The sequence below is a fragment of the Panulirus ornatus genome, chromosome 19 (genome assembly GCF_036320965.1).
Source record: "Panulirus ornatus isolate Po-2019 chromosome 19, ASM3632096v1, whole genome shotgun sequence".
NCBI lineage: Eukaryota > Metazoa > Arthropoda > Malacostraca > Decapoda > Palinuridae > Panulirus > Panulirus ornatus.
The window spans coordinates 60,533,520-60,556,985 of NC_092242.1; the positions used below are offsets into that span (position 1 = coordinate 60,533,520).

Consider the following 23,466-nt stretch of genomic DNA (forward strand, 5'->3'; position numbering starts at 1 on the left):
CAAAAGCAAAACAAATGAACAATCTCATAAAGGGTAGGTAGCATGAATTACAATCTAAATACAAAATATGGAAACACAAATACACAAAAACGTATAAGTGAGGAAACACAGAACACTATCAAACGATGTAGGAATATGGAAAGTCCATCACTGAACACACTAAGCTGGGGCAAGCGAGACAGTTATTATCCGGATGTAGAGTTGTGGTCAGGTTGGGCTCGTCTGATTCTCTCTCACCTTCGTAATTCAGGATCGGGTTGGTCAGGGCCGCCTTCCTGCTGTCCTGAAATGGCGGATTCGGTAGCTTGTGGCGGCTTAGTGATGTGTCCCATCTGTCCTAAAACGGCATTAGGTTTGCGTCCTATTGGAAAGCCATCGAGGAGCTGTTTGGAGGTGGTCGTGTTTGTCTGGATGTTGATGATGGGTGTGTAGGTAGGATGCAGATAGGTGTAGGCAGGAGGTGTGTGTGTGTGTGTATGTAGGTGGAAGTAGGCAGGTGTGTGTGAGTGTAGGGGGGAAGGATAGAAAGCCTGGAGGGAGGTAGCGGAGGAGGGATCAGAAGGGCACGGCGGGGAGAGGTGCTCCAGCGGGTGTCGACGAACTCTGGCGTTCAGGGCACCGCCAGGGGTTGAATAGTTGTCACAGTATACACTGGTCTTCACCTCAGCCCACTCCAACCTGGCCCTCTCCGCCTCTACCACCGGAGTACACGCTAGCCCCCGGGGTACTAGCCAGCCCCTGAAGTACACGCCAGCCCCCAGGACACGCACCAGACCCCGGAGTGCACGCCAGCCCCTGGAGTAACCGTGATAGATCCCGTATACACATCACTGACCGTGTATAAACACATGCACATGAGTATGGAGCAAGCTGGAGGGTTTACTTGTTACTTCTGAAATATATATGTTCGTTACCCTGACAGATGGTGTGAGAGGAAGACGTAACAGAAAGGGGTCTGGTTGTCTCCAGTTACCAAATAACAGCACAGGCTGAACCCCAGGTTACAGAGGTCAAACTACAGTTAACTAAATTCCAAGTCACACTGGTAGTTACGTGGGATGACAGAGAACAGCGCAACATGACTCTCACGTACACGTGACGAAGTTTTTACAGTTCGACCTTCTAAACGTTGGCCTAACTGAAAGCTAAAGTTACAGGAGCGAGTGGTAAACTCTTGGAAATACAGTCAGGAACCCAAAAGCACATTGCGATGGCGTATTTCCAGGCTTAACAAACTGTATTAGGGTCCCTTTGTCTAGGTTCCAGAAGCATATTGCGAGACTGAGAAAAGCGGTAGCTTTTAATAGAGTCCAGGTATGTATTTCGTTATAGATTTGCGTATTTCATGGCGTACTAACGTTATACCCAGCCAAGGGCAGCTCGGGTGGCAGCCACAGCAGATGATGACCTGACCTGCCCAAACCTTGTGTTGTCACAGGCGAGGAAGAACCTACCTTAACCATAACTCGAGGTCCTCAGGACGTGTGAGTGGAGCATGCATTGTCCACACTGCCTGTCTGGCTCTTTATCTCCGAGTGTCTCCGTCTCTCTCGTGTCTATCCCTCAGTCCACCACGGCTGAGGATGTTGCTCTAGGACCTCAGCCTAGCCCTACACCGTCCAATCATCATATCCTTCCATCATTCCACTCATAATGTGCATAAATGTAATGAAACTCTTGTCATTAATGACCGCAGTTGTTAACGATTTCCGCGATGGTAATGGTATGACGTACATGGATAATCGAAGTGATTTTTCGTCCGACCAAATTTCTTAACTTGATGACACAGAATTAACTGCGTCACTCCGAATACCATCAAGCACACAAGGACTCCGAGGGAAGGTTAGGCGGTGGACAGGCGTAGGGGGGGACAGCTGCGTGTTGTTACCATCGCCTGGATACTGGATACTCTAGTCGCTAAGATGAACCAGGGCAGGGTACACCACAAACAGCCCACGGGAAGTGAGAGAGAGAGAGAGAGAGAGAGAGAGAGAGAGAGAGAGAGAGAGAGAGAGAGAGAGAGAGAGAGAGAGAGAGAGAGAACAGAAGAAATGGGAAGGTCATTGTTCTGGGCCGCGTCCTCCCCCACCTGCAGGAAGGTCTTTGGTATGTTAAAACAGTGAAACACAGTGGACGTTCCTGGGAGATTCCGTTGGCTTGGTGGATCTCAGTATATCTCCCCCTCCCCACCACCACTTCCACCCTCCCTCAGTGGCAGCGCTTGCGTCCCTAAAGGTCACTGCCAAGGTCTCCGAGTGAGACAAGAAGATGACGACACCGCGCGTCTCGCCTCGCTTGTATTGATTCATCTGACAATGGTTCTAGTATTCGGGCAAGGCAGGTTCCTGGCGTGACCTTGTGCTGTCATATTTCACCAGTGGGGATTCATTATCTCCTCTTAAGGAGGAGAGTTTCCCAAAAATCTTAGCGACTCTCTCTCCCTATTATCCTCCCTCCCGCATGGTTGCGCAGAGTAGCCAATGTTTCTGACGGAAAACTACTGGCTGGTCGCCTGTCTGTCACCAGTATAATGCAGTTCTCTTGCTGGAGTCGAACCCCGCCTGGACTGAAGGTACCATAAGAGTTGGCGTGTTTATAGCATGGACGCTTATCCAGCGCCTGAGGACCATAGCAGCTGCCATGACTCAGGTTTGATCCGTCACTAAGGGCATAGCCTGCCTCCCAGAGACCTGGCCAGACGCTGAGGAATACCTCAGGGCTTGACCCGTCACCTGAGACAGGATCGCTGGCAGGCGAGCGCAGCGACCAGCCGCTGCAGTCTCTCACTATCATCATTAATAGACGATGAATAGATGAAACTTTTCTCAGTTTTCGTGACAAGTCCGTAAATAAAAAAAAAAAAATGTTAAGTATGCTTCATAAAGAAGATCAAGACCATTTACATTCTCTCTCTCTCTCTCTCTCTCTCTCTCTCTCTCTCTCTCTCTCTCTCTCTCTCTCTCTCTCTCTCCCCCAGCCCCTCCTTTTTCGTTTTTCTGGAGGCTTCTTTTTGCTACAATCTTGTTGAAATTTGTGACCCTCGCCTCACTAATTCTCTCAGTAAGACAAAGGCTGGGAAACCTTTGAAAATGATGAAACACGTTTTTACTTTCGATTATAAAAAAAAGGGAAGAAGATAATGAAGATTTCTTACCATGAACTACCAACTGGTGACTGCGGGGTGCCACTGGTGACAGTTAGGTGTACCTAACATCTAGTGTAGCGGGGTGTAACTGGTGACAGATGCAGTGGGGTGTAGATACGTGATCTCACGGTAAAGCTAGAAGGATTATTCCCTTAAACCTGAGGGGTTCGACCCATGAATAAGAGGGGTTTAAACCCTTCAGTTTGAAAAAAAGAAACTCCCTAAATGTTCCACAGGAAATATCTCAGGTCTTTCCAAGTCTGAAGGGCACACTAAGACAGCAACACTAAGACAGCAACACTAAGACAGCAACACTGGACACGTAACACACCTACAAACCAGGGTGTTCCAGCCACAATGTTATCACAGAACTTCTTGCAATTCAAAAAACTTTGCTTATTCTATTCGTGTTGCTGGATCAGACCATAACAAGATTATTCGTAAGATTAATGTACAAGGAAATATATGTATTTGTAACCAGTTGATACTGTATGAAAATAAAATGCATTAGCTTGTCCCTAACCCAATTCCGTTTTCTTTGGTTTCAGCTCCCTTCTCCGGCGATGTTTTCCAGCAGCAACAGGCGGACCTCTCCACTATCTTCCACTCCTCTAAGGGAGGTAAGTACACCACAAACACACACACACACGCACCATTCTCCTCCATCGTCACCTTCATAACATCAGACACAGTACATTTTCTATGCAATGACCTTCGCTCACGCCATGGGTCACCAGCTTTACCCAACATAACGTACCCTAACAGCCACACTGTTGTCAGCACATGTAGCCCACTCCCTCACCACCACCACAGTTCCTTGCACATTGCATACCCCAATGCCAGTACCTATTGCTCAGCAGTTTGCTTGATGTAAATGCCTTTAGATTCTTTCTCAGCAAGATAAGAATTAAGTAGCTGTAGTTTTCAGTATATGATGGCTGACAGTTGAATGTATCCATAGTGTTCATATCTATTCTCGCCACACTTGAGGCTGCATGCATGTGATCCTCATGTGAGTGTGATGCTGCACTGTATATATGTACTGACTATCTGCTCCCTCGCCAGGTGTCATTGGCCCTCTCTTTCGCACGGGAGGAAACGAAACTGGCCAGGATGGTACGGAGGGTAAGTGTCCCACCCCTCCTATTGTACAGTGTCCCACTCCTACCCCAAGTACCGTGCTCCATCCTTCCCCATTTACAGTGTGCCTCTCCTCCCCATGTACAGTGTCTAACCTCTCCCCATGTACAGGGTCTTACCCCTCGCCATGTACAGTGTCTAACCCCTTGCCATGTACAGTGTCCAACACCTTCCCATTTACAGTGTCCCACCCCTGTGAATGTACAGCATAACAACCCTTCCCATGTACATATTCCCCCATGTACAGTCGACCTTCCCCTCCACAGGTGTGGCTATTCCTAATACAGCCACCCTTCCCTTTCCTTCCGTATAGGACTATCTTTCCCTCCCTTCCACATATGTCCATCCTCTCTTTTCCATCCATCCATATATATATATATATATATATATATATATATATATATATATATATATATATATATATATTATCCCTGGGGATAGGGGAGAAAGAATACTTCCCACGTATTCCCTGCGTGTCGTAGAAGGCGACTAAAAGGGAAGGGAGCGGGGGGCTGGAAATCCTCCCCTCTCGTTTTTTTTTTTAGTTTTCCAAATGAAGGAACAGAGAAGGGGGCCAGGTGAGGATATTCCCTCAAAGGCCCAGTCCTCTGTTCTTAACGCTACCTCGCTATCGCGGGAAATGGCGAATAGTATGAAAAAAAAAAAAAAAAAAAATATATATATATATATATATATATATATATATATATATATATATATATATATATATATATATCCGCCTTCCCCTTTTATATATGACCATCCTCCATTACCTTCCATATATGACCACTCTCCCGTTCCATCCACACACCACCAACACCCTATTGATCCACCCCGCCCTTGCCTTCTTAAGACGTACTAGTTACTGATAAGATGGATGTGTGTAGATTACCCAGATTGCTCACCCGTCCTCACATTATCCAGTATCTAGGTAGGTGACGCTGTCTCCCTGGTATGTCGTGATGTTAAGACTCCCCTTGTGTCTCAATCCCAGGACGCAGGTTAAGGATGGATTGAATCTCGTGAATGTGTCCTATGTACCCTTATTACCGTCACTTTTATGATATCTTTTCAAAATCGTTCAAGGTGGCCCCACCTGAATTCTGGAATGAAGTACCTGAGTCTGGCATGAATACTTCTAACAGACCAAATCTTAACAAAAGCGTTAAAAAGTATTTCCTCAAGGGTTTGCAGAGTTGAAGTTTGACGATCTTTTATGTTCTTTTATAGTGTTGTGCAAATGCTTACATTATTCTAGTGCAAATGTTTTGGGAACATCTCGTTGTTGATCTAACATTTTAGACATTGTGAATAATTCTTCTGACTAGATATACTGTATCGTTACAGATTTCCTATTCGTGAACTTTCTTCCCACTGAAAAAAAAGAGAAATCAATGGAAACAGATTTTCCAAATTCCTACGAACACGCTGGTAAGCGCCCATACGCCCACACCCACAGGGCAGGAAACATCGTCATTTCGCTTCGTCTTGGACCTACAAAAACCAGTCTTGCCGGCCCGGCTCGTGGTTACTACATCCGGTCTACTTCTTTCTCTTGTAGCAGTTGAGGTTGGGAGCCTGAAGCAGTGGAGCAGCGTGGTGTGTGTGTGTGGGTGGGTGGGTGGGTGTGTGAGGCATAGTCTTATGGTCATCGCTGCCGGGGCTCCCTACCGCTCTCCCATAGCCTGACAATTGGCACCTGACGTCGTCGATTACCGATGTTTACCCCCAATTTCAACGTTGACGGGAGATTTAGGAGAGGAAATAACAAGTTACATTCCGCGCTGTGTGATCTGTGGTGTGGCACAGCGGTGCACGGAGCGGACGACGCCGTATTTCTACCACCAGTAGCACAGTCACCACCAGCTGCTCTGTCTGCCACAGCTTCTCACGATCCACTCTCTCAACTACCATGTTATATAACACTAGACCTGTCTTATCCATAATTCATCCAGGCCTACATCACCATTCTCCTGCCATCACCATCACTATTGCTGTGTTACCGTCACCATCATTTTTACGATCACCAAGACTATAAGTACTCACACTTTACGATCACCAACAACAGAAGGACTCGCGCTTCACCATCACCAACACTAGGAGGTCTCACGCTCCACCATCACCAACACCAGAAGGACTCGCACCTCACCATTACAAGTTACTCACAACCCCAATAGACGATTTCATTTAATTATCACTGATACAAGTTTCCTCACCTCCAGGATCACCACACCACACCCTACCACGCACACACACACACACACACACACACACACACACTCACTCACCACATTCCAGCCAGTCTCGTCACACTCACCACATTCCAGCCAGTCTCACCACACTCACCACACCCCAGCCAGTGTCAAGGTCTGCACCAAGGTCGTTGTGTTGTCGCCGGTGAGGTTCTTCCCGGCGCTGGAGGACGACCTCTTGAGCTTTTTCCCTGCCTCATGCCCTAAAGGTTGGGGGTGAAGGGGGGGTTCCTGCTGCGGGGAAGGTGTCCGCGTCCTCCCGCTGCTGCTACTGCTGCTCCTGCAGCTGCTTTCGGGATCCTGCTATTTGGCTAAACAGTAAATGGCTGTGAGACGTAACTTGTCTTTTACCTTGCAAGATATACGGTGCCTTGAGGGTCGCTTGCTGATACAATCTTCGACCCGTCAAGTTGACCTGCGGTGCCTCAAGACTCTAACGGAATGTCTCGCTCCACCTGATCACTTGGAAAGAAAAATGTCAGTCGGGAAATCATCTTCAGCATGACCTGGGGATCACACGGCCGTACATTCGTAGCTCAGACATTTGACTGATGTAATGAGGACCAATTACCATGAAAGTCCTACTCGAACCACCGTTAACGAACCTCCTCAAACATGTCCGGATCGCAAGTTTTACTTCACACCAGACCAGAGGTACATTAAGGAGGGAGGTAGCCTGGTACACAGTGGTACCTTCTCACCCGGACCTGGCTCGAACGACGTTGGCGGGAGTACAGCGGCAGTCAGCGGCTACGTCCTCACACACACACACACACACACATCCAGTCAAACGACACTTTTTCTCATTAGTTGTAGCCACTGGAGCGAGAGACGCCTCAGTCTAAACCAGCCACCACATTCTGGAGAAAAAAAAAAAAAGCATGGTTAATGGATGTGATAATCAGATTACACTCGGTTTCTGAACTATCAAAGGAGATGTAGGAGACAGGAGCACTAATGATCAGCAGCCATTAGACATAAACGAAGATGTCATTGACAAATCGAGACAGAAAAAAGTGAATTACTGATGAGATTATCACACGGCACCAGTGACATCACAAACTCTAAGGTAAAAGGCATTATGCCTCATGGATATGGTGTACTACATCATCAAATTCCCAGTTGTCCTTCATGTTACCTTAACTTTTGCAGTAAACTATGATGACTAAGTCCAAGGTAACACGGCCACGACGCCTCGGGTCACTTTCAAGTACCTAAGTCACATCAGTGACCCTGAGCGTATTACCAGCCACGTCACACACACACCCTCATACCTGAAGCAACAGTCCCACAGGCTCTGCAGTTAAGCTCTGACACACCTGTGAGAGCCACAGTTCCAGTATTTCCCTACCGGCCGCAATATCTAGACTGCCGTCTTCCCCTCGCTTTTACCCTCTGATTCGTGTGGGCTCACTGCAAGTTATGAGCTTCGTGCACTCTTATCAGCACGTCATGACACAGTTGTAATGAAGCCAGACCCCCTTGTACCTCATCCTCTCTGTTGTTCTACTGGCTGCCACCACCAGTAAGGGAAAAGAGAATGGCTTTAAGAGAGCTGTAAGGGTTCTTGAAAGGGTTGCAGAGGTCTTCAAGGTGTTGCTAAGGCTGTTAGAGTAATACAGGGGCTTGGGTTCAGCTGAAAGATTTTTCTCAGAAGTCTTCAAGAGCTGTATTAAGGGCATTGGAAGTACAACATTCTGAAATGGCTGTAAGGTGTATGAGAGAACTGCGGAGGTATAGTTAGAAAAGCTCTATGAGAAGTGCAGAGCTCTTGAGAGAGCTATACGATGTTGAAAGAAGCGTGGAGGCTCTCAAAGAGCTGTAGGGGTTGTATTAGGCACAGGTGCTGGAAAGTTGAGAGAAGATTGAGACCTGGGGAAGATCTCAAGAGAGTAGCACAGCTTGAGGAACCCTGAAAGAATTGCAGCACTGAGGCGACCACTTCTTGAAGCGTTAGGAATATGTTCAGTAAGATGAAGAGCTTTCATGGGACCGAAGAGATTTTGAGGCAGTTTTATAGACTTTGTTATAAATGAAATGACAACAGGTATTACTACATAAATCCGACACTGACCGTGGAGTTTTCTTATTCGTTTTTCTCAGGTTATAATTGGGTTTAGGGAAAACTTCTCTCTACCGCCTCTTACGTAACGAGTACCCAGAAGAGAGACGCTATGATATCCGAGTCAGGAGTACCCAAGCCAAGATGAACAGAGCGCCATCACAGGTTTCTCATATAACAGCCGACGCAAAAACACACCAGCAGCAGCAGCTTGGCTGAGGACGTTAACTTCGTTACCAGGACTCGAGGGAAGGTTCTGTCCCCACCTGTTATCCTCGGTCTTGTGTGCTGCACTTTTTATGAAGGTCGCATCACAAGGTGGCTACCAGTGTGGCGCCTTGTCTGCTGGGGTAGTACGGAAAACCTGGAAGTATGAGGAATAACAAAGCTCAGAGTGCGTCAAAATGTGTGATTTATCAAAGTATGTCCCGCAGGAAGGTCCTGCAGGAGGATACAGCATATTTCGAAGCAAGTGATGTAGAAGCAAAAAAAAAAAAAACAGGAGGAGGAGCGCAACACACAGTCCAGAGGCAACACAGAGCAGGAAAGCAATACACAGGAACTAATGCTAACACTGGCTGTCTCAACAGAAGCACAACATACTCCAACCACCAGCGGTCGCCTTACCCAGCACCTCTATCTGCCAGGCATCATCAGTCACTGAGTCTGATAACAATAATGACTAACCCTGAACAGCATCTGTATGATGTATGATACATGTCTTTCTATAACAAGTTTCGCGTCCGTGACGCCCATGTACTGCGTGAGAAAACTGCAGCTGCTCTCTTGCCGAACGACCCTGGCCTGCCTGGTTCGCCAGCCATGTGTGCCGTCTGGGTTACGACCTAAGCTGGGGTTCGCCAGCTAGTTGTGGCGTCTGGGGTTACGACCCAGGCAGTGGTTCGCCAGGCAGGTGAGGCGTCTGGGTTAATACCTCCCCGTGACCTCACGGGACCCACGTCAGAGGGCCCCCGCAGGTCACCTGCCAGATCGTCTGAGCCTGACACAAGAAAGACACAAGTGTGTGTGTGTGTGTGTGTACGTAAGGGAGACACCTACAATTGCCAGAGGCAGAAGACCACCCTCACCATACAACCTGGGAAACTTTCTTCCCTGGTACTGATACAGTCAGTACACTACCTGGGTAGCTCTCTCCCCCCTAGTCCTGGTACAGTCATTACAGTACCCAAACGTTACAGCCGCTGTACTATAACACTAGCTATTATCTAGATTGCGCTGCCATCTAAAGCTGCTCCGTCTAAGGAAGACAAAGGAAATCCTCCTTACTGTCATGTTATCGGCTGTAGATCTTACAGATGGTTTATGGAAATGAGGCATAAAAGGTAACCTTACCTCTTTACTATGAGGTACTCACGTTACTCATAGCACTTACGGCTCTCACAGTACTCACAATACTCACTGGACTCTCGGTACTCAGGACATTCACGGTATTCGCAGTGCTCAAATTGCACTCAGGGTACTCGCAGTACTCATGGTACTCACGGTGTTGGAAGAGTGACGACACCCGGAGTCCGCTCCACTCCTGACTAAGAGGTCGTATACCGTGAAGGTCTGCGGATTGCTTGCTCATCCTCACCATGAACGCGGCGGTCGACCCCGCTGCCCGTGTCCATAACTTCTTAACAGTGAGCGGTCGCTCTTGCCGGCAAGTGAGAGGCAAAGACAGCAGGGAGTAGATGGTGAGAGGTGGTAGATGAACAGCAGAACGAGGACTAGAGATGCTGTTCAGCAGCAAAAGTGTGAGAGTCACAGGTGGTGACAAGAAGGCAAGTGTAAGTGGTAGGTAGTGACAGGGAGAGGTTAGAAGGTGGTAGGTGGTGATGGGGAGAGGTTAGAGAGTGGTAGGTGGTAATGGAGAAAGGTTAGAGAGTGGCAGGTGGTGATGGGGAGGGGTTAGAGAGTGGTAGGTAGTGATGGGGAAATGTTAGAGAGTGGCAGGTGGCTACATAGCAATACGTTAGTGCTAGTGGAGGGAAGAAGGTTTACAGTTAGAGATAAACAACTAATGTTACCACCACAAGTGTTGTGATGCCAGGCACCAAGATGACTCTCTAAACAGAGTTACAGTCAGGTTCTCGTGAGGGGATGGAAATCAAGATTTTAGTGGAAGGTTTGAGAAGAAGCTTAACATAATATGAGGGATCTCGTTAGAGCTTCGAGAGGCATGTGTCGAGGGCCACTCTGGTAAGATTCTTGAGGCTGTGGCTCTCCCTACAGAGCATCTGATAAGAATGTTGTACCAATATTTAGTGAGAAATCTAAGTTTCCTGTGGGAAGAAGCAGCTGTGAAGAGAGACTTGAGCGAGGTACGAGTGAGGGGTTCTTCTGAGGTTATGGAGGACGTGGCTGGGTGTGTTATTGACTCCTGGGACCAGCCACCTGCCTAATGTTCCCTCCTGTTGTCCGTCTGTGTAGGATGTACCGACCCTCATTGTGATCCATCGTCTCTATGTATATACGTATGTATGCATGTATGTATGAAGTATGTATGTATTCTAATACTGAACTTTATTAAGAAAAACAGCTTATACAAACCCGGGGTTCGTTACCAGCATATAATTAACACAACACTAGCCCAGATGACAAGAAATGTAAATGTACATCAGATGTACTCAACACTGGCCAGGATGGTAAGAAAAGTACATAGATGTACTCATTACTGGCTAGGATGGTAGGAGGAGTATTTAAGATATACTCAGCGCTGGCCAAGACGGCAGGAGATATGCGTAAGATATACTCAACCAGCGCATATCCTCCTGCCCATTGTATATCCTCCTTCCCATTGCATTCACCGGCAGTCTGAAAGTCACTCATGCAAATATTAATAGGTGGCATCTGTATCATCACTGTATTTTTTCTATGTTAGCTGAGACGGCACGGGCAACTGAGGTCCTAATCAAGGTCATGACATTAACTATATATATATATATATATATATATATATATATATATATATATATATATATATATATATATATATATATATATATATATTGTGTGTGTGTTGTGTGTGTGTGTGTGTAACCTAGCCTAAGCCAGGTACCCACTTTACCGACCATCCCCTGTGGGTGGATGAACAGCTGGGTTGATTGTGGACCGACTGACGTTACCAGGATTCGAACCTATGTGTGCTCGACCCTGGGCAACCCATGAATACGTCACGGTCAGGACCACTAACCGCTACGCCATAGGTTATTGACAGATGGATTTGCCGTATATTTTCATTACAGTGTTGAAATATATGTCCATATAAGTTACATATAAAGTATATGTATATCTAATCTTCAAAATAAATGGGTGATCGTTATCTCACAAATCGAAACTCAATGTAAGGCGGTCCATCTCAGCACGTAATGGAACTGCAGTCTACACTCTGTGGTCTGATTATCGTAAATTCAGAATAAAAGAAAATTATATACATGTCCTTATCAGTCAAATCTCCGTTCCAACGCATCGTTTTCTCTCAGGCTATCAAGCATTATACATTGCATTATATCTCGGATGCTGCCAGGCCGGCTGTCTGTCTGTCTGTCTGTCAGACACGTCATCAATGTTCTCACTATCACTCAAGTGTTCCCGGTAGGTGTCAGACAATCCTCTACTTTAGGAGTCGAGTGAGGACGTCAGAGGAAGGTTCGGCACGTCCAGTCATATGAGGTGCAGTGGAATAAGATAACCTGACGATGGTGGTGCCTGCTCTGGCAAGACCATGGAGTGGAACCTCCAGGCGCAGACACCAGTACGAATGGACGCAAACTTGTGCGCGAAGAGAAAAAACAAGAAGAAGTTTCATGATTAGAAAATCACTACAGAAATCTGACAGACAGAGAAAAAGATTACCTTCAGGTGCAAACAGGAAGACAAAAAGAACGACATATCAACGCAGAAAGAATCATACACTCTAAAGGCCACAAAAATGACAAGTTCAATAGAGACATTGAAAAAAAAAAGAATAGAATCGTTTAAAAGATTAAAAAAAAAAAAGCATCAGGACGTTGAAAGCAGGGCAAGGTCCATGAGGGCAGGAAGCAACCGGCCAGCCTGCACAAGAAGCATGTGGCAACGGGTCCGTCTTGCTCATGAGGAACCACCTATGACCCCGTCCTGCTCTGAATGACAATGGTCTTCAGTTTTTATAAACATCGATGAGAGAGTGAAGGTCAAGTTAGTGCGTCGGGTCATGGGACAAGGTCGAGAACGAAGGGGGATTTATACAAGCGGTGAGTTAGTTAGGTCGTATGACTCACTTGGGAGAAATGTCGACAACTGGAAATGATAAAATAATATACGTACGGCGGTTCTTGAGCGACTTTACGACCGCTTTCATTACTGACAGGAAAACTAACATGACAATGTAGGAGGATATAACTGCAGACGAAACGTACCGTATGTTACATCGTCAGGGTGATGCTCTCTCTCTCTCTCTCTCTCTCTCTCTCTCTCTCTCTCTCTCTCTCTCTCTCTCTCTCTCTCTCTCTCTCTCTCGTATCAGTGTGAGGTAATTGTACATCGCGAGGCAGGGCTGGGAGCAACGAGCGCCCCACACTGTGGTTCTGCTAATAAGATGAACCTTAAGAAGAACGGGACTTGGTGGTTGTGGTGGCCAGGAGTGAGGAATGATGTGTTCCAGCTACTGATGGTGATCTTGCTGGTGTCCGAGAATATTACTGTACTCGGCGAATTTGTATTGTAACGTATATGAATATCGACCATTCCCCGTTGATTTTAGCCACATTTTTTGATCCATCGGTAACACCAGTTGCTCTGCTGCTTTCATTTGCAATGGCAATAAGGAAGCTGGAGGTAAAGGACCCGAGATGCTGCACAAGGTAACCTCAGAGAAAGGATCTAAGTATGCAGATGTGTCTCGCTGCCCTCCGGGGTACCCCAGGGGTTGGGGTTCGACTCCTGCTCCCCAGGTCGTTGTGCTGGGCATATTCCACGTACGCCTGCACGCTCCCCCCACCCCCATCTTAACGCCCACACGTTCCCCCACCCCCACTTTATGCCCACACATTTCCTCCCCTCCCCCCTCCTCCAAGCAGTACATTTTTAATTGCCTGGAGCTCATAAAACGCAAGAGTAGGTAGTTATTTTCTGGTCACAGTGGTACGATGATCCTGAAGTTAATGCGGCAGTGGATGTGCTACCCGCCTTGACCCGTTCATTAGGCTCTGAGCGGAGCACCTCGTCTTGCCGATGGAACCTCCGGAGTTTATGCCCCCCAGCAGGCCCTCGCCTCTCATCATCATCATTATGGGTGAAAATTATATAATGACCATATTGTTCTTCCCTGTGACTGCCCTCGCCTGACCTCCTCACCAGCACAGACATCCCTGTAGCCACAAGAACCTGTAACACTGGATCTGAATAATTCAATCTCAAAGCCACGTAAGAGTGGTAGTAAAACTTGGCTAATGTTCCCCTTCTCTCTCGACCAGGTTGTTACTACCAGTTCCAGCCTTACGCGGAGGGGGACAGGATCGTCACCAATGAGCCTTGCCTCAACTGCACGTGTCACAACTCCATGCTCATGTGTTACCTCAAGGTAAGCGTCCCCCTCCTCTCACTCACTCCACTTGCAGCCTCTGTCACACCATTCATGCATTTCTCATTAACGTGTATAGGTATGATATGGGTATGCTAGATGTTTATGATATGCGCAGTAAATCATTAATGCTTGAGGATTAGTTCACTTTGCTCCATATAAAAGAATCAACCATATTCTCTATAATTTCATAGAAAATAAATCTACTCTATCAGTCTACGTGGTTTGTGTTACGTCATTTTTCTCTGATTAATCATATCTTTCTAATGTTAGTCAGATTCACTCCAAGATCATCCTCGTCTGTGAGATTATTTCTCTCTTTCCACGGGGGATGGATTTCTCATGCTTCATAAACACCAGTTCGATAATAATACAAACACTGAGTTGAAAGTCTTGCTTTCAGAGATAAATGATGAGGATGATGTCAGTGGGAGTTCCTGTTGTAACTTTTACAGCAGATAGACTAACGTATTGTGTACTCGTTTCTCTGCAGGTGTGTCCCTTCAGTAAACCCATCGGCGAGAACTGCACGATAGAAAATATCACCAACCAGTGCTGCCCTGTCATCACGTGTCCCCAAGGTAAGAAATACACACACACACACACACACACACACAACACAGAGTGTCCAGTGATGCCCTGCTGGCCAGGCAGGGGTAGCTCGAAGGGAACATGGCTGCTTCCCTGTGGCAGTAAAATGATATCTCTTGGCTCAAATCCTGCTGGAAATACTACTACTCTGTACGGTGTTATATCAGGAGGTCTTGTGTGCGCACTTATCTCACGTCTAGCACCAAGGGTTCCCGGCCTCTCATGAGGAGCTTGAAGGTAGGGTTGTGGTGGCGGCCGTTAGGGAGGACTGTGCTAAAGATCGGGTTGTAGTGGTCTCACGGGAGGGGGGGTGTGCTGGAGACAGGGTTGTGGTGGCTCTTGAGGATGGTTTTGCTGGAGGGCGGGTGCTAGTGGCTCTTGGGGAGGGTTGTAGCGGAGGCAGGATTGTGATTGCGCCTGAAGAGGGTTGTGGTGGCTCCTGAGGAGGGTTGTGCTGGAGGTAGGATTGTGGTGGCACCTAAGGAGGGTTGTGGTGGCGGCAGGGTTGTAGCGGCTCCTGAGAAGGATTGTGTTAGGGGGCAGGGTTGTGGTCCCCTTTCAGTTAGCCAGAATGATGCAGGGTTCGTCTGACCCATGACCTCGCCTCTGCCTCAGGCTAACCTCTCGCACTGAGAGGTGTGAAAAAAAAAACAAAAAACTCGTTAAACGTTTTCTGTGAGAGACATAAAATTCCCACGGGGGACTTGTGGACCTACAGCGCTGGGGTGTAGGTGGGGGACTTTAATGATTATAACTGAACATCTGATGAGATAATTTTCTGGTATTCCTCATTCAGACGTAAGTGGGTTCTGGGATGTTTTTATTCTAGACACCACCATCATTCACCTCCCGGAAATGCTGTTACAATCTGCAGATTCCTGGGTCTGTGTGTGCACCCAGGGCTCTTGCGGCCTCGTCTCTGTATACCGCTTCTTTTAAAGTGCTAAATGCCCCAGCCCCTGTACTGTAGTGTCCAGTACCTCCCCTGTACTGTAGTGTCCAGTACCTCCCCTGCACTGTAGTGTCCAGTACCGCCCCTGTACTGTAGTGTCCAGCACCGCCCCTGTACTGTAGTGTCCGGTGCCGCTCCTGTACTGTAGTGTCCAGTACCGCCTCTGTACTGTAGTGTCCGGTGCCGCTCCTGTACTGTAGTGTCCAGTACCGCCCCTGTACTGTAGTGTCCAGCACCGCCCCTGTACTGTAGTGTCCGGTGCCGCTCCTGTACTGTAGTGTCCAGTACCGCCTCTGTACTGTAGTGTCCGGTGCCGCCCCTGTACCGTAGTGTCCAATACCGCTCAGTACGTTTGACATGCAGGTTGACACTACTACATGAACTAGTGGTCGTTACCCGTTAGATCAACTACCCTCCCCACAGTGCCATGGTTTCTCCCTACAGTGGTATACCCTCATAGTGCTATGATAACCACCCATAGTGCCATGCCCGGAGCTTCATACAGTGCTATAATATCCACCTATAGTGCCATGCACGGAGCTCCATACAGTGCTATGATATCTACCCACAGTGCAATGCCCTCACCATACAGTGCTATGATTTCTTCCCTAACAGTGTGATGGTATCTCCCTAATGCGCCCTCCCTATAGTGTCATACACTCCCTTAGTGCTATTACATCCTTCCTACCAAGTACCATGACTTCTCCCCACAGTGCCGGTGAACCTCCAGGTGATGCAGATGTTGACCTCGACCACAACACCGTCGCCATCCTACAACACCACAGATATGGCCATAGTGACCGAGCACGGCTGTACCATAGAAGGCCAATACTACCCCGACGGCGCCCAGGTGAGGATAGCCCCTGGTACTTCTGTTGGGGGCCTCACTCCCGCAGCTGCTGTTGATGCAGCTGCGCTGAACGCTTAAGGTCTCTGGTATCAATAGGCTGTACAGATCCTTTTCTTATGATGAGGCATTTGAAAGTCTCTCGTGGGATGTAAACAAATGAGCTAGAAGTTATTTCAAGCCGGTGGTTGTATGTCAGGGTTAAGCCTTTGATCACGATACAAGGATCTGATGAGTTGGTTGTCTCGCATGTAAACAGTGGTAAGATTCTAGTCCCACTGAGAAGGATAAGCGTCAGTGAAATACATGGTCTCACATGATAGATTCTAGTCCCACTGAGATAGATAAACGTCAGTGAAATACATGGTCTCACATGATCTGAGTATCTTGAAAATAAAAACCGATGAACTTTTATGATTTCGGGTGAATTCTATTACCTTCCCGGGATTATGGAATGATTCATTTGTTTTGATCCCACAGTGTCCGTTCTACATCAATATATGTATGACATCAATAGACGGATGTACTGAATGGCTACCCTTATGTGTATTCTTGTGGGAGTGCGTATTTGTCTGTAGGTGTGTCTGTACATGATCAAATCGGAACATACGTTACCAAGCCGCTTCCTTATGTGTGTTGTGCAGGTGCCAGGCGATCCCACGAAACCCTGTGAACTGTGTTACTGCATCAGGAACCACACGGCGTGCGTGATGCAGGAGTGTATCCTTATGGTACCAGGATGTAAGCCAGTCTTCAAGGAAGGAATCTGCTGCCCCGTCAGATACGACTGTGGTCAGTATCTATGATATGTCGTCTCTCCCTCCTACCCTCATTCTGGTCATCACCATTCTCTCTCTCTCTCTCTCTCTCTCTCTCTCTCTCTCTCTCTCTCTCTCTCTCTCTCTCTCAAGCTTCTGCTCCGTTCCAACCATATTCCCGGCCGTTGAGTTTCAGCACTCGGCTACTGGCCACCTACACTCAAATTTTTTTTCTTCAAAATGTCAACTTAAGTATCATCCCAGACCAGGGTCTGTCCCCTTCCTTGCTTCGTCTTCCGTTCTCAGCGATTATCAACAGTGTTTCTTGGGCTGAAAAAATATATATATATATCTTTTCCAATTTTCTAAACGTAGTAATTCTTAAGTTTGTGTTATAATGCATCATCTGTCACCTTATAGAGGTCAAACATATCTTCATATACCCAGTGCCGCACAAGCAGTCCTATATACATGTACATAGATGGGTACAGAGGGGCTGTACAGACCTCTTGTCCACACTCCTGTAGCAGAGGTTTTGCTTTTCTTTTTAGCTTACGACGAGAGTGAAGACGGTCAGCTGGTCACGACCACAGCGCCTCTTGTAGCGGGGAACAACTCGATCCTCCTTCCCACCACCACAATGCCAACCAACCTTGTTGGCTGCGTACACAAGGGAGAGTACTACGCGGACGGGGCACTCATCCCCTCCGAGAACCCATGTGAACACTGCTACTGCATGAAGAGTGACCTCGTATGTGCCATACAGGAGTGTCTCTCCCCTCTGGACGACATGCAGGAGAACTGTACCCAGCGTGATCCACCCCCTGGCAAATGCTGCCCTGAGGCCTATGACTGCCGTAAGTATCAACACCACCCCAGGTTTAGTGTGCAGAGGTAGTGTCCGGCACCCACCTCTACCGGGTGGGTCATAAATACTCCCCGATAATATCTCTGGGCAGCAGCTGGTTGATACTGTGTCACTCATGTTCTTGTTTTCACATACTGTCTCTGATCTCTTTGCCAGCCATTCCCCCTCATGAACGATGCAATATTGTACATACAAAAGTCCGCCACTATAAGGAAGAAGTTCCATAGGAAGTTCCTCCTACATGAGGTAGTCATAAAGTGGCAACACATCTCAAGTATAACATGACGACTCACCCATAATCTGGTATTTCTTTAACAGGTTTATAATAATTCCTTGCAGGTGATGGGTCAGTGTATAGATTACCCTTAGTCCCCCAGCAGACCCATACCCCCATACCCTCGAGCAACCGAGAACAGAGGCTCCACTCGGGGACACAGTTCGGTGGTTACCATCACAACGTTTTCAGCATCCATTATTAACCGTCACATGAGAGCTTGCACAGCACACACTAACATCACCACTTAAACTGCCTGGCCTCCTCATCGTTACCTGCCCCCCCCCCCCTCAGATGCCTGGCTGCCTCATCCTTACCAACCTCCCAGATGCCTGGCCTCCTCATCGTTACCAACCTCCTAGTTGCCTGGCCTCCTCATCCTTTCCAGCCTCCCGGATGCCTGGCCTCCTTATCCTTACCAGCCTCCCAGATGTCTGGCCTCCTCATCCTTACCAGCCTCCCAGATGCCTGGCCTCCTTATCCTTACCAGCCTCCCAGATGCCTGGCCTCCTCATCCTTACCAACCTCCCAGTTGCCTGGCCTCCTTATCCTTACCAGCCTCCCAGATGCCTGGCCTCCTCATCCTTACCAGCCTCCCAGTTGCATATTGGTTCAGAAATGCATTAAACACGTCCCTAAACCCAAAGTTCTTACCTTGAGATTAAAGATCTGTTCTGCATGTTGTAGATTACTAACGTAAAGTTCAGGTGACGAACCAGAGAGGAGTCTCAGCACCTTGTGACCACACTATCACCAGGGTCTCATACAAATGTGTTTGGTTCTTGGTAAATGTTAAGTTGATGTATGGGTATTGCTGAAGTCCCGAGGAGAGGTTGGATGGCACCTGTTACCGTATACGGCAACTACATTTGCATCATCCGACAGTGCATGGCTCGCCACACCACCAATGCCAGTATAATGTTCTCCAAGTTAAATTGTGCTTCCTGCAGATAAATGATATTCAGTAAACGTATGTTAGTCAACGTCAGAGTCAGTGTGTCAGCAGGAGTAGATGATGCCCGCATGATGACCCTCTACCACCCTCCTTCTCCCCAGCCTTTAAGAGGCTCGTTGACCTGACGTTAGGCGGCCTGGGTAACACTTGGGAAGGTACCCTCCGGTTGACAGGAAAATGGTTAACGTGAGACAGACGGCCTGGCATAACTCAGGACTGTCTCCAAAGGGGGGATGATATGCTATCCTCAGTTGGGAATGGTCCCCATGACAGCCACTCCTCCCGGCCTACCTGACATTCAGGACTGACCTGTACAAAGCTCTGCAGCAGCACCTATGACAGTAGGGTCTAGCCTGGGGATGGCTGAGGTCTTGAATTACGTCAGGCTTGTGTCCTGTGACTTTTATGAGAGCAAGAGACGTCTGGTCATCCTTTGTACGCACTGAAAATGTCAGCCTATTGTCAAAGGGTTTAAGGAAAGACTTTGATGACATTTTAGGTTCTGTCAAGAGTTTGGCAGAGTTGAAGCCTTGTCTTTAAGTGAGGCTCAGGACGAATTGATGGAATACTCTTATGTGAGGCTCAGCACGAGCTTATGGGATAGTCATACATGAGGCTTACGATATGCTTATAGGATAATTGTATGTGAGGTTCAGGACAAGAGAGTCTGAACTTCCTAATATGAGGGTTAGAACAGCTCTTACTGGGCTCATTTCTAAAGTGTCGTGTTTACATGACGCTCATGATATTGCCCGTTAACTTCAGATTTTGCTTTTGTTGATATTCAAGGTTAATGTAGGTAAGACCCAATAGGGTTGCCATTTGTAAAATATTGCCTTTTTGGATAACTGCAACATTGACAAACTTTCATTCCCTCTAGAACTTGCCTCGTAAAAGTGACTTATTGAAAAGAACATTCAAGTGCTTAACTATTTCACTTTTGCCTCTTTCATTGTCCTAGGATAAACCTTATCTGGACCTGCCGTTTTATTTACTTTCACTTCTTATATTGCATTTCATTTATATATCATCAACTTGCTTGTCAATATATTGCAGAACGTTTTCTTCTCTTAGCAGTGGAAGTAGTGGATACGGGACCTAAGTTGTTTTTGATCGTAAATACTGATGCAAAATAAGCTAGTAAGGTACATTGTCATGGTTTAGTTGTCTTGACAAAAAGCCTCCGTTTTCCGTGATGAAAGAAACAACTGACCATGTAATGAGTCTCTTGCCTCTTATATAACCATAAAACTCCTTAGGGTTTCTTGCTCTGTTTTGAGTAATATACATTGAGCACGAGAGTTAGTCACGATGGATATAAATTTTTACGATTGACGTTAGTCGATTTTCTTTGGAGGTAAATTGATTGGATTGGATTGCGAGCTATGCAGTTTGAATGAAGCTGAAAGTTAACTGGTTCTAACTGGCCGATGAGGTAAAGTGCTATGCCTGGCTTTTGATATGAAGGATTTGATTTAGATTTATATACCTCTAGGCAGTAGTGAAATCATCTACATTTTGAGCACAGCTGTGCATTAATGCATTTGATGAATATGTTCTCTCGATCGCTTGGGTTTTCTAGAGAACATAACGAATGATCAGCATGCATTGCCTCTGTATGGAGACCATGATATATCTTAACTTTCACCCTCAACAGTCAAAATATTATTCATCATTCTTTTAAAACATATTCATAAAATGTAGTTCATATGACGCAAATAAATCCCCTTGATTATGATAAGAATTTCATTCTGTATATGTTCATTCATTCTATATATTATACACTCATCCATTTTATATACTGTATATTATAGTTCTATATCATGAATATCTATCATCTTCAGCTACTTTTCAAGTCTAGAGTAATCCATGTTGATTTGCAGCCGAGGTGACGACCGTTACCCTGGACTACTCTACCCTGGCAACGCAGCCCAGCGGCGTTACCGGTGACGTTACGGAAGAGTACCAACCGGTGACCGTTACTCCAGTAACACCAAGTGATCTTGATGCCCAGACCTCTCAGGATGGGGAACCTGAAGGTCACGAGACAACCTCTGATGTTCCAACTGGAGCTGAGACAAGCACTGATGTTCCAACTGGAGCTGAGACAAGCACTGATGTTCCAACTGGAGCTGAGACAAGCACTGATGTTCCAACTGGAGCTGAGACAAGCACTGATGTTCCAACTGGAGCTGAGACAAGCACTGATGTTCCAACTGGAGCTGAGACAGGCACTGGCGTTCCAACTGGAGCTGAGACAAGCACTGATGTTCCAACTGGAGCCGAGACAAGCACTGATGTTCCAATTGGAGCTGAGACAAGCACTGATGTTCCAACTGGAGCTGAGACAGGCACTGGCGTTCCAACTGGAGCTGAGACGAGCACTGGCGTTCCAACTGGTGCTGAGACAAGCACTGATGTTCCAACTGGAGCTGAGACAAGCACTGGCATTCCAACTGGAGCTGAGACAAGCACTGGCATTCCAACTGGAGCTGAGACAAGCACTGGCGTTCCAACTGGAGCTGAGACAAGCACCGATGTACCAACTGGAGCCGAGACTGGCACTGATGTTCCAACTGGAGCTGAGACAAGCACTGGCATTCCAACTGGAGCTGAGACAAGCACTGATGTTTCAACGGGAGCTGAGACAAGCACTGATGTTCCAACAGGAGCTGAGACAAGCACTGATGTTCCAACCGGAGCTGAGACAAGCACTGATGTTCCAACTGGAGCGGAGACGAGCACTGGCGTTCCAACTGGAGCTGAGACAAGCACTGGCGTTCCAACTGGAGCTGAAACAAGCACTGATGTTCCAACCGGAGCTGAGACAAGCACTGGTGTTCCAACTGGAGCTGAGACGAGCACTGGCGTTCCAACTGGAGCTGAGACAAGCACTGGTGTTCCAACTGAAGCTGAGACAAGCACTGGCGTTCCAACTGGAGGTGAGACAAGCACTGATGTTCCAACTGGAGCTGAGACAAGCACTGGCGTTCCAACTGGAGCTGAGACAAGCACTGGCGTTCCAACTGGAGCTGAAACAAGCACTGACATTCCAACTGAAGCTGAGACAAGCACTGGCGTTCCAACCGGAGCTGAGACAAGCACTGGCGTTCCAACTGGAGCTGAAACAAGCACTGATGTTCCAACCGGAGCTGAGACAAGTACTGATGTTCCAACCGGAGCTGAGACAAGCACTGATGTTCCAACCGGAGCTGAGACAAGCACTGATGTTCCAACTGGAGCTGAGACAAGCACTGACGTTCCAACTGGAGCTGAGACAAGCACTGATGTTCCAACTGGAGCTGAGACAAGCACTGGCGTTCCAACTGGAGCTGAGACAAGCACAGGAGGTACTGACACAACACTCAAACCATCTACAGTGTTTCCCCTGGAGGCTGGAGGCTGCGCTGTGAACGGGACACAGTACAGCGACGGCGCCGATGTCCCTGTGAGTGATCCTTGCCAAGAGAGTTGTCAGTGCATCGCTGGAATGGTCAAGTGTGTCCAGGCAGCGTGTCCTCCAGCGCCTCCCTCCTTCCTCAGATGTTCTCCTGTTCATGTACCTGGAGAGTGTTGTCCAGTCCACCACTGCTGTGAGTATTTTTGAGGATTTTTTTTTTTTTTTTATCATGACAGTGAAATAATATCTTATAATAACTTTTCTGTGGACTCAGCAGGAAACTGATTTAGATTAATCTTTTTTTTTTTTTCAGTGCCAGCTGAGTCAGGGAGCACAATATCGCCCGGGTGTGTTCAGGATGGAATTCAGTATTTCGAAGGAGAGTTTGTTCCCTCGTCAGATTTCTGTAGTGATTGCTACTGTCTTGACGGACAAATAGTTTGCGCCTACATTGAATGCGACCCTTCTAAAGAAAACTGTGAACCCTTGGAAGTGTCCAAAGGCGAATGCTGTCCAACAAAATACAATTGTGGTAAGTCTGAAAGAAAAGAGAAAAATAGGATGAAAATATTCATGTACTCAACAGCTAGTGAAATTAAACTTTGACTGTCGTCAACATTTCTCTTTACTTAATCTGTCTAAATCTTGTTCCA

General features: G+C 47.2%; 1 protein-coding gene across 3 annotated transcripts in view; it reads left to right on the plus strand.

Annotated features, from left to right (window-relative positions):
- The window catches only part of tnc (tenectin), a 158,905-nt gene that overhangs the window by 116,981 nt on the left and 18,458 nt on the right, over positions 1–23,466 (plus strand). For all 3 annotated transcript variants that reach the window (XM_071674004.1, XM_071674006.1, XM_071674007.1), the window contains exons 5-13: positions 3,694–3,765; positions 4,211–4,270; positions 14,062–14,168; positions 14,662–14,749; positions 16,425–16,561; positions 17,203–17,350; positions 17,868–18,173; positions 21,297–23,006; positions 23,127–23,345. In XM_071674004.1, the coding sequence (XP_071530105.1) occupies positions 3,694–3,765; positions 4,211–4,270; positions 14,062–14,168; positions 14,662–14,749; positions 16,425–16,561; positions 17,203–17,350; positions 17,868–18,173; positions 21,297–23,006; positions 23,127–23,345 (2,847 nt within the window). The remainder of the gene's footprint in view (positions 1–3,693; positions 3,766–4,210; positions 4,271–14,061; positions 14,169–14,661; positions 14,750–16,424; positions 16,562–17,202; positions 17,351–17,867; positions 18,174–21,296; positions 23,007–23,126; positions 23,346–23,466) is intronic.